At 29.6% G+C, this 12,449-nt stretch overlaps 1 protein-coding gene across 1 annotated transcript; it reads left to right on the top strand.

Moving 5' to 3' along the window:
• Nucleotides 1-8,265: 8,265 nt before the first annotated feature.
• Nucleotides 8,266-12,169, top strand: LOC137807543 (axial regulator YABBY 5). Its single transcript, XM_068608229.1, has 7 exons — nucleotides 8,266-8,722; nucleotides 9,726-9,845; nucleotides 10,888-11,008; nucleotides 11,166-11,214; nucleotides 11,304-11,379; nucleotides 11,475-11,543; nucleotides 11,951-12,169. Exons 1-7 carry the CDS (start codon nucleotides 8,645-8,647, stop codon nucleotides 11,996-11,998), a joined length of 561 nt encoding a protein of 186 aa, XP_068464330.1. The 5' UTR covers nucleotides 8,266-8,644; the 3' UTR covers nucleotides 11,999-12,169.
• Nucleotides 12,170-12,449: the final 280 nt, after the last annotated feature.

The raw sequence follows: 12,449 nt of genomic DNA, 5'->3' as shown, positions 1-12,449 counted from the left end.
AATCATGAAATAAAAATCAATTTTAGATATCAAAATTAATTAATTTTTATAGTGATTAAATTAGAGACCATTTTAAAGACTATTTTTTTTTTAATTTCTAGATTAATTTCTATTATTGTTAAATGGTTTCTAAATTGATATCTAATTATAAATCAAAGTTTTTCTACTAAATTTAGAATTTAAATAATTGGTTGTTAAAATCTTGATAGCTAATTAGATCTCAATTTAGAAACTATTTAACAATAATAAAAACTAATTTAGAAATATTTTTTTTAGTTTCTAAAATGATCTTTAATTTAGTCACTATAGCAACTAATTATTTTTTTTTTAAAAAAATGTTTTCTAATTAATGATTTTCTGTTCAACTTTTCTCTCTTATTCTATTTATTATGATAAATGAAGCAACTTGTGATATGTATATTGGAATGTTTGTTGTTGTTGCCCTACCCATGCCTTGCCTTAGTTCAAAATTTAATGATACTTACATCTCCCAATCTTTTACTTAGGTTTTATCAAATCATATTGACTGATTATTTTTCCCACATTTTTTTTTTGGAGCTCGTCCACTATACTTAAATTATATAACTTTGCAACCAAGGTGGATTCCCATCTTTATGCCTTCACTGTCTCTATTTTTTCAATAAAACCTCAGTGAAAGTGTATAGGTATTTGACTCTATCTGCATGCTCCTTTGAAAATTATATTCTCTTTATCTTTCTAATAAATCTTCTTTTTCTCTTCGTCTCCCACTAAAAATTTCTTTATTATCGAGTTAGTTTCTTTGTCACCTTATGAATTTTGTAAAGGGATAAACAAAATATAGGTGTAGACACCAAAATTAGTTTCACCGAGCATGATTTTGTGTATAAGACAACGGTTTATGCTTCCATGACCTTTCTTTTGCTAAAATTACAAAATAATTAGCTTTTACATTTCTTCTCTATTGTGATTAACCCCAAATGGAATAGCAGGTAAGTGAATGGGATAGAAAACTTTAAACAAAAGTTGATCAACTATTTTTTTTAGCATTTCCTCAAACCAAAATGCCCCTAACCTATTTTATGGCACTTCATCTTTAGTCGCAATATCAACTTGTAACTCCTTAACATAGTTTTTTTTTATTGAAAAAGAATAAAATAAAATAAAAAGTAACACTTGAGGAGTGTTTAACTTGTATACAAAGATAATACAAATTATACACGAGTAAATATCCTACAAATTATTACATCCAATTTACACAAGATCTGATCTAAACTATAATACAGAGTTGTTGACACACTAAAGAAAGTATAATTGGTATTCACACTTTCGTTGTGCCCACGTCCCAGCTCAATTACATCGAAACACTATCAAACTATCCACATAATCAGTTAAAACATTGCACATACAAAGCTAGAGGTTCCTAGTGATGTAATTAAGTCTTCATATTTAACTACCTACCACAAAATCAAATAAATCTTAAGCATTCCTTTGGATACATGATTTCTTGTTGAACTCTACATTTTGTCTAGATTTCTTGAAAAAAATCATGCCATCTGCTAATTTTCACTTTATCACATCCAACCCTCTATACCTTATATATCTCTTTTTGTTTGTCTGTTGTCTCTCTCATCAATCAACTCTTCTCTCTCCAACAATATGAACAGGAAAGAAGCTAGTGAATTACCGCACCTTGTAATTGGATTGTAAAGTTCCTTAATCCTTTCTGTCAATCTCTAACTAAAAGTTAATCTCCTGTACATATAGAACAGAAATTTCCAATTACCAAATTTAATATATCATACAACCTTTTCTCTTTCTTTTAGTCTCATATATCACCTCATTATCCACTAAAACATTATATAATATTTCTCTTCCTCTTACTTTTAATATTTTGGACTTTTAGTCACACATTGTACATCAATTTGACATTACACTACATTTTCAGGGAGTCATGAATGTATTTTACACAGGAAAAATTATATAGAGCAGCTCCGAAATTATTATAACTATTATATATTCTTATCTGTTATATACAAGTGGTAAGGAAGTTTTTTAATGGTTAAATCTTTAATTTTAACAATGACTAGCAAAATATAAAAAATAATGGTTTGGGTGAATGATAAGTTGGATAGTCCTTGTACTTTATTAAAGAAAAACTTCATTAATGAAAATAAAAATAGACTCGTGATTTTTAAAACAAACTTAAATATTTCATCTTACTTGAATTTTTTAAAAAAAATCATATATATATATATATATTTAATGAAACTTGAATATAATTTTGTTTAGTGATTTTTTGTATTTTTTTTATTTCATTTCAATTCTGCACATTGTAAAATGTGAAGATTTGATATAGTTCTTGATATATTTTATATTATATATTTTTAGTTCACATATAAAGAGAGTTGCACTTAATCTCTATTCATTAAAAATATCATATTTTTCTAACCTTTCACTGTCACATATTTTAATTTTAATTTTAAGAGATGATAGAGATGAAGCAACATCAATTAGTCTGATGTTTATTAAGGAGAGAGGAAATAGATGTCCTACCTTTTCTAGAGGATCAAGGTTCTTCCTTCAGCTCTTTCACTGATTATGATTGAAAACAATTGACAGTAAGATCAACTTGGAGAGACGAGGGGTTCAAGTTGAGAGCCACCTTTGTTGTTTATGCAGGGTCTCAGAGGAGTTGTTTGACTGCTAGCTTGGAATCTATGTAACGCTTGGTTAGGAGGGAGCTCGATAAATCTTCTCTCTCTTGGATCACATTTCGAGCAGTTTAAAATTTTTCATGCGACCACTTGAGTTAATTTTATTTTGGATAATGTTTGGATTGCGTTGGTAAGCAAGATTTGGAGACAAATGAATAAATGTTATTCAACGGAAGAGTGGTAGACTATTCTGAAGTTTTTTCCTTGGTATAAGTTAAGATTTGGTCTTAGATCTCATCAAATATATCATCAGTAAGTTTCTCATTTTCTGATTGGTGCCTTGAACTCTTGGTATGTATGCACTTAATTAAAAGTTATGGATAGAGCGACGGGGTTGATCCTTGAAATTTAAGTTGCTTTTAGCTGATTTTGACAGAGTAGGCTGATAGTTGGGACTTTTTTTAGTTTTATGTCTCTTTTGTTATGTAAGAAGGTTGAACCACCCCTAAAATGGATCATATTTATTCTATCTTTTCTTACTGATAAAAAAAACTTAGTAGAAAATAATAAAATTATAATGAATATAAATGAAAAAAAACGTATAGATAAAATAAAAAAATCTAAATAAAACGACCATGTACCCTTTCAAAAACAATGAGATATATCTAATTTTTGGTAATAGTACACGTGTTTAGGAATTTATGACAGTTGAACGGTGCTGGACAGAAGATGGAGATTGCTTTCTTGCTCCTTATCCCTACCTCTTCCTGCTTCTCATATCCCTATTATTGTTTTCTACTTTGGGCAATTTTATTCTTTATCTTTATTTTGTCACATTTTTTAAGTTTCTCATGTGGCTCCCTACACAGAGAATAAATCTTTTTTTTTTAAATGAGGATTTCAATACATTGAAGTAATCAACCAAAACTAAAATTTAAAAATAAAAAATTAACATAATTAATTATACTAAAGAGATGATTAAAAATACCAGCATTTATTCATTAGCCATTAAGAAAAAAAATGTAAAATAAATAAATATATATATATATATATATACTACCAGAAAATCATGAAACTATTTAATAATAATAGAAACTAATTTAGAAACTAATTTTTTGTTTAGTTTCTAAAATGGTCTCTAATTTAGTTACTATTGCAACTAATTATTTTAGTCTCTAAAAATTGGTTTCTATATCATGATTTTCTTGTAGTGATATTTATATCATTTTCAATTTTTTTTTCAGCATATCATTTTCAAAATATATATATATATATATATATATATATATATATATATATATATATATATATATATATATAAACAACCATGGATATATCTTCCTTTCATAAACCTATTTTGGGAGATATTTAAAAATTCATCCTTACAATGGAAAAAAAATCTCCAATTCAAAGCTCGAAATGAGACCATTTTCACAAGATCCAACAAACAACAAGAAGAATGAGCATCCTCTCTCTATATATGTGTGTGAGAGAGAGAGATTTTAGATTTGATTTTGAAGCCAATAAATCCTTACTTTTTACCATGAATTAGAAAAGAAAGATATCATAAACTACAAATACCAAAATTTATTAACTCCTAGGACGAGACAAAAGTCTAAAAGATTATGATGACTATCATCAGAAGCTAAATGCCAGAAAAGAAAAGAAAAATATGCAGTGTAGGCAACACTTTGATTAATTCACCTTTAAGGGGTTTTTAATTGGTTATTATAGTAAACAGTAAGTTATTGTACAAAGAAAATTTGAACGAGTTAAGAATTGGGGCTTTTTCTGACAGATCTGATGGTAAGTTCAGCAAGGTTATACGAAAACTCCTATCAATATTAACATGATCAGATCCAGCAGTCAATGGGACATTAAGAAAATGAAAAAGATATGCAGGTTAGCATTTATCAATAATTACAAAAGGAGGTGATGAAGCAAAGCGAGTTAAGTAGAATTTATTACACCAGACATGGAAAGGGACTGGAGCTAAATGAGCAATGGAACAGTGCTATTAACATGGCTAAATCGACAAAGAAGAGATCCTAATAATGTTGTTGTGACTTTCTCATTTTCTTCAGTACCTTTATATCTCCAAGACTTTTTATATGTATATATACATCTTCTTTGTCTTTTACAATAATTTAGTCTCAAAAGCATTATTATTATTTTATATAATTACTCAGAAGCTAGCACATTTTAAGTTCTAATAAGTTCGATCATCATAGGGTCAGAGATTTAAAACCATTTTATCTTACCGATATCAAGCATTCAACTGCAGAATGAGGATGGTTTTATGTAAGTCTAAACACTAGTGTAAATCACATGGTTCATCTTTTTCAATGGAAAAAAAATAAAAACAAAAAAGCTATAAAAGCTAAAAGCATATGGGGGCAATTTTAGTGGCTCCTAGGGTTTCAACTGTCATATTTGATGTAACTGTTTTGAAGTTTTATGATTGATTTGTTTTTCCCTTGGAAACAAAAGCTGCAAGAAAAAGTCGTTTGGAGAAAATGAAAGACATCACTAGCTAACTTTTTACCACCCAAAATGACAGCAACATTTACTAGATATAGTAGATTAAATATAATATGGGATGAAAGAAATACCAGTGTGTGACTGCATGCTATGGAGTATCTAAACAGAATACACACATAAATGTGATTATTATGTGTACATTTTTCTTTGAGCTAATCATTTTCTAATTTGTGTCATCTATCTTATCAAATCTCAAGGATGCATACTATTGGAACTTTTAAGTAATTGTCATATATTATCTTCAAAAGAAATACATAATATAAAATACATGAATTGTCTATAGTGCGTTTTTTCTTTCAAAGTATCCTATATATTCAAAATTCTGCAGCTGCATTTTATATATTCACTTTGGTTAGTTGAACAACATCAAAAATTAACATTATGTATAATATCTTTATAATTATTCCTTTTTTCCCCTAACCATTTTATCTTTTTTGCACGTATGAGTTTAAAAATGAATTCAACTAAAATATGTTAAATTACAAATATATGTTAAATTACAAATAACTGATAGTTAGTTTTTATAATAGTTGTATCTAAGATTTCACTTAAATTGGTAGTCATTATTTATATTCTATAATCAAACACTACAAGAAAATTATGAAATAAAAATTAATTTTAGAAACAAAAAAATAATTAGTTGCTATAGTAACTAAATTAAAGATTATTTTAGAGATTAAATAATTTTTTTTTTAAAATTAATTTCTATTATTGTTAAGTGATTTTTAAATTTGTATCTAATTAAAAATCAAGATTTTTGTTATCAAATTTAGAATCTAAATAATTGATAGTTAAAACATTGGTTTCTAATTAAATACTAATTTAAAAATTATTTAACAATAATATAAATTAATTTAAAAATATTTTTTTTAAATATCTCTAATTTAATTACTATTACAATTAATTATTTAGATATTTAATAATTGATTTTTATTTAATAATTTTTTTAGTAAAATATAATAATTTAAATTGGTAGTCAAAAATTTATATACTGACCATATGTAAAAATAAAGTTATTCAAATAATTCTATTTAAAATAAGAAAAGGACATTTTGTTGTCCACTTGTTAGCAGTACTCTTAAATTTATATATATCAGTACTATTTTTTGTGCTTCATGTCACATCAATCATTTTATTACCTGTTTTTCTCTTATCTTTTGTTTTCGTTTTAAGAAAATGTATAATAATTATAATATAAAGTTTCATACTAGAGAAAATTCATAGAGCAAGCATAATTAGTTTTTTTTTTTTATCGGGAAGGAGCAAAGCATAATTAGTAAATCCAGTATCATTCCTAATAAAACCATCTGCTATATATTGTTCAGTAAAAAAAACTTAAACAGGTATAGTTAAAATCTGTGGAGTGTTTATGGAAGAAACCACTATACTATTTAATAGTAAATTTTTGATCGCCCCCCTCGTCCGCTGTGGAGTTGCAGGTTTGTCTGAGAATGGAGTGGTCACTCTCAATCTATCATAATGATATAATATATCTTATTAAATATTGTACAGATTTGGTAATGCAGCCAAAACCTCTGCTTTGTTCTCAACTTTTGATGCTTGAATACACTGGATTTTATAAAATTCCATATTAAATGAAATTACTTCAAACATAACTATGTATTTGCTTTCCTTTTTTTTTTTCAGCCTCAAAATCTGACATAAAATGATTATAGTTCAGTAAAATTTATATTCTATATTTAACTATTTATTTGTGACTCATTTGACTGCTACATGATTTTTCTGTTCAACAAACCATCACTTATCCTAATTACCATTTATAGATTTTTATTTTCCGTTTGATAACGAATCTTTGTTATATTGCAAAAAAAGGTAAACTTAAACATTATAGTTTTTGTTTCTCCTTTTTTTTCATACCCATTTATTCAATATTTCTGGTTTTTTATTAGCATGTAATTGAAATAATTTATATAGGTTTCATGAATTACAATAAACCCACGCCTACACGAATCTCGTTAATCTAATTACTCAAAATAGAAGTTCACAAATTATAGTTCTGTTTTGAATGTAGTATGTTTATGCATATTTTGGATATTCAACAAACTTTTTCTTATAATATTTCTATTCACTATGCCCAATAGGGAGAAAAATGTAGCCTGTGTGATTATCTTGTCTGACAAGTTGTAGATGATGTAGCTGAATTATAATATCATTTCCTCCGTTTTTTCGTGCTAATTTTTTTTTTGGAGAACTAGTAAATACATAAAAAAAGTTATTTTATTTAAAAAAATATTTATAAAGTTTTCTACTTTATCTTTTTTTATTTCTGCACTGTATATGTAAAGTAATCATAAATTAGGCGAATAATAAGCATATAAAAAAATTATATTACTTTGAATTTTGAAAATGATAATTAAATAAAAATAAAAATCTTTCAAAATCATAACACTTAAAAAAAGAACAAAAGAAATACATTTCAAGTTCTTTTTAACGGGATTTTAGATTTAATGAATGTTAGATTGTGAACATGGTTTGGGATCATAAGATTAATATCGTTTAGTGCTGCCTTTATTCCTGGTATATCGATTTCATAATTACTTGTTACGTTTTATACTTTTGAATTGACCATGTAAGATGTTGTTTGTCGGAGTAGAGTACCTCGTACTTTAATTCCTAATACTTTTTATGGTCCTTTCTAGAAAAATCCAATTAACTAAATGATCTGACTAAATGAGTTAATTTGGTTTATAATATTAAATGTATTATTTTTTTTCAAAAAAAAAAAAAGGTTCCAACATTAAAAATTAATGTATTCCACCAATTATTACTTATTGATCAAAGAGGAACACTTTAGTCAAGTGTATTCTTTTAGAAAAGTTAATGCATGATGTTTTGATTTTGGTTTATTTAAGCAAACATATTAAAATTTTATAATTTAATCAAAGAATAATAGTCTATGTAAATATTGAGGGGATCATAATAAGTAAAGATTACTTAATATTCTCTCTTTGGAGAGTTGCAATAAATTGAATTTTTGGAAGAATAATTATTGGGCACTTGAGCAAGTTTTCCAATATGAACTAAAAACCACTTTGTTTTCCTTAGGGGGACCCAGCATTCCCTGACTGCCGTGGGCACTACTGAAACTACTTTTTAATCTCATTGCCATACTACCCTACTCTCACTTCCTCACTCTTCCTTTGGATTCCAAACAACCCCTTCTTCTACCTCTCTCTACTCTATTTTATACAACCCCTTCCTTCAGTTTTTACTGTCCTCATATACTTATATATACACCCCTATACACTGCTCAGTATCCAACCAGAGAGAGAGAGAGAGAGAATAATTAAAGGCCTTTGCCTTCACACCTTTGGTATTGCAAGAGAGAAGGACCAGCTATTCAATTAGCTTCATCCATCTTCTACTTCTTTCTTTCTCTCTTCCTTCTTCTTCTTCTTCTTCTCCTCTCACCCTCCTTGTTTCAGTTAAGAAACCTGAGATCAGCCATGACAAGCTGCGGCATCGATGTTGCGCCTGAGCAACTCTGTTACATCCCCTGCAACTTTTGCAATATTGTTCTTGCGGTATCTTTGATTTGAAAGCTAGCTTTTATAATTTAGTTGGAGATCTGCTTTTCGGCTCTTGCATGTTACCTAATTCATATAATATCTTCTTGTTTTCAAATGCCAAACTATTGTGCAGCACACACACACATACCTGGTTGGTTTCTTTTGCCTCTTTCTTTTCCTTCTCCTGTAAACATCCGAGGGCAAAAGAATTCAATCAGATGCTGAAAAGGAAGCTACCACTACTATGCGTGTGTGTGTGTTTGCGCTTTTATGAACCAGTGGGTGTGCTATTTCAATTCCCTCTTTCTGGGTTCCTAGTTGTTGTTACAGTCATGTCTCCATCTCCGGACCTTTTCTTTTTTTCTTCTTTTGCAGTCAAATAAAAGTCATATCCTGGAGGACCTCAGGTCACACACAAACACATACACACACGGCTTTTTCCCTTTCTCGTTCTGAGCAAGTGCGGGTGAGGCAAATTGTGCCAACTGTGCTAGCTAACTAGCTAGCTGTTTTGAGAAATATGGTGGTTTCCTTTTGAAAACGCCAAAACAGGCACTATATGTTAAAACTGTTGATAGGACAAGTCCTCTCCACCCTTTGATTTTCTATCTCTAACCTGTAACCTAATTGACCTCTCTAGCTTATGCTAAACTCAACTTCTGCGACACATCCAGGTGCTTTCTCAAGTTTGTACATAGGAAAACAAAAATGTAAATTTCTTGAGGAGTCCCAGTTCTAACACATAAAGAAGAAACCCTGGATCGTAGCACCTTTCAAGTTGACAACTTTTCTTTCTTTTTCAAGTAAAACCAAGCTGCACCCTTTTTCTCAAACCCCACAAATTACTACTATTATTATTCCCTCACCCCCTCACTTTTTTTATCTTTTAACGAGATGAAATGATCTCAAGTATGAAATAATTATGCGATCTAGTTTAATTTATTTTATCTGTCATTCTCTGGGTTTTTAATAAACTTTTCTCCTTGTATAATGGAATAATATTGTGTTATGGGCACAGGTGAGTGTTCCATGCAGCAGCCTGTTTGACATTGTGACCGTTCGATGCGGGCACTGCACCAATCTATGGTCCGTGAACATGGCCGCCGCGTTTCAGTCACTGTCATGGCAAGATGTTCAGGTAAGGTGCAATATAATACCACATTTCCAACTAATTAGTACTTGATTATGATGAATGCTCACAAGTACTAACATAATATAAATATAAATAAAATAGGGTCTTTGATTTCTGGATCCTAGGGTAGGGTTTGTGGGAGTTATTCTTTTTGACAAAATCGAAGCCCCTGTGGTAGGTTCTGTGTGCTAAATCGAGTATTTCAAAGCAAGCATGTCTGTTATTTCTACCTGAGAAAGAGTACTGAAAGCCCTAGCTACCTGCAGCCGCCATAAGCAAAACCTATTCGTTTTCTTTTTTGCACTTTTAGTAGAGGCGTCAGGTTCTGTCCTAACCCATCAAGGCAACTGAAAATCTATCTCTCTCTCTTCATGGCTTTTCGAGATGATATACCTTGGGTATCGATTTGATTGACATGTATCCATGTATGTATATGTATATGCGGGAAGTATGTTATGTTAGCCTTAGCTAGGTTTAATGATTTCTTTTCAAGATCCTTGTCCTCTCCAAGGCAAGCACACTCCTGTGGATCAGAGGACTCAATTCTCAATTTAAAAAATGGTATCTTGGTTGGTGTAAATCCCTAAAATCTAAGCCCTTCATTTCCACAACTGTCAATCTGGGTTTTCTGTAAGTACTTTCATTCATCTGATTAGTTGCATTTCCTGTCTTATTGCTCAGTGATATTAAAGGCACTTTCGTTTCTCTCTATGAGAGGCCATCATTATTTCTTCACGTCTGAATCACAGTAAACCCACATTTGCTGCTGCCAGATACCTAGTCAGCTAATTTATTCACCCCATTTTATTTCATGCAAACTAACTGGTCCCCGTCTGGTTTTGACACTCAAAAATTACTTTTCACATATTGTAATATAAAATATACATTTTAATCTAAATTTATTATTCAAAAAGAACATTTAATACTAAATTTAATGGTTTAAAAGTAAAGAATTCTTCATGTATAACTTGGTCAAGCTAAAGTCATCATGGTGTTTATGGACATGGCTAAGTTGATGTTTGAAGCTAATTAACATTTTCACTTTCAGGGACCTGGGCACTGCAACCCAGAGTACAGGATTGACACTGGCTCCACCTCCAAATGCAACAACAGGATTGCAATGCGTGCACCCACCACTAATGTATCTGAGGAAAGGGTTGTGAATAGGCGTGAGTATATATTTGGCTTTACCAAGTTTAATAATATTCAATCTCAAAACCATCATAACCACACATATAGAGCTAGCTACTTTCTTTAAATAAAATAAAATAATCCACATTGTTATTGACAATATTGATCTGATCTGAGTTGTTATTTTCTTTCCAGCTCCCGAGAAGAGGCAGCGCGTACCTTCTGCTTATAATCAGTTTATAAAGTAAGCAACGCTTTACACATAATTTTACTGTATATATAAGATGTAATTGGTAGCATAAAGCCCTTTGAAATGTCTTTGTTCTTATGCAGGGAAGAGATTCAGAGGATCAAAGCCAATAATCCTGATATCAGTCACAGAGAAGCGTTCAGTACAGCTGCAAAAAACGTATGTACCAGATAAAAATTGCTGGAAATATTTTACCCTAATTAAATATATGTCTTCTTCATAAGTATGATTAATTTGGAATTTTCTCCTTTTAGTGGGCACATTTTCCCCATATTCACTTTGGGCTGATGCTGGACAGCAACAACCAAGCTAAGATGGAAAATGTAAGTATATTTCAGCAAATATTTATCTTTACATAAATTATGATCCTCCGTAGCATTATTTGATCATGTGTACATTAGGTAACAAAAAACCTTGTTCTTTCCTTTTTCCATTTTTTCCATTAAAGAATACAGCACTTAGCAAAAAATATATATCAAGAGAATGAATATTAGTTTTTAATATAGCATCAAACGTTCAACTGGAGGAACAGAAAGCAGCACATCTTAAGAAGATAAATAAATAAACTAGCTCCAGAAAAAGAAAAAACAAGCTATTAAATTAATAAGTACTTTCAGTATTTGTGAAACCTTGATGCATATATTCTATTTGTATGGAAAGTACTACTCTCGTTTAAGTTTAAGGATCATTGTTACAAAACTTTGCTTGATGATATGATATTTGATTTCAGGTTTCTGAGAAGCATTTAATGTCAAGGGCTGCGCTAATGAATAAATGAAAGCTATCTTCATCATCATATCATACTATGGGACCTGAGTTTCGTTTGAGTCTGTCAAGAAGACAATGTCCAACCTATAATGAGTTCTAAGGACAATCTGCACTTTTCTTTGTTAATGTACTTGTCACTACTTAATTATTACTTGTTCAATGGATGCTTTAATTTCAAGCACGAATGTTAGTTTCTCTTGTCATCTTTTAATAATTTCTATTTTCTACCTGTTTAAGATAAGTATAAAATAAAATACATTGACTACTGTTTTTAACCTTAATCAATAAATAAGTAAATATATATATATATATAATCTTTTATTTGTAGGACAATATATTTTAAATTATCATAGGGTAACTATGTATAAAGAACATATTTATTTTTAAAATTTATTAGTTATTACATTTCTACTACATCATTTTGTTGGGAGATCTAGGTTCAAAATTAAGATGAAAATTTA

The sequence above is a fragment of the Phaseolus vulgaris genome, chromosome 3 (genome assembly GCF_000499845.2).
Source record: "Phaseolus vulgaris cultivar G19833 chromosome 3, P. vulgaris v2.0, whole genome shotgun sequence".
NCBI lineage: Eukaryota > Viridiplantae > Streptophyta > Magnoliopsida > Fabales > Fabaceae > Phaseolus > Phaseolus vulgaris.
This window is presented reverse-complemented; position numbering and strand designations above follow the sequence as displayed.

Excerpts from the sequence above, each read along its gene's own strand:
- LOC137807543 (XM_068608229.1), top strand. The coding sequence starts at position 8,645 with ATGACAAGCTGCGGCATCGATGTTGCGCCTGAGCAACTCTGTTACATC. Across the intron at positions 8,723-9,725 it reads TTTGCAATATTGTTCTTGCG|GTGAGTGTTCCATGCAGCAG; the intron begins GTATCTTTGATT and ends TTATGGGCACAG. Across the intron at positions 11,009-11,165 it reads GGAAAGGGTTGTGAATAGGC|CTCCCGAGAAGAGGCAGCGC; the intron begins GTGAGTATATAT and ends TTTTCTTTCCAG.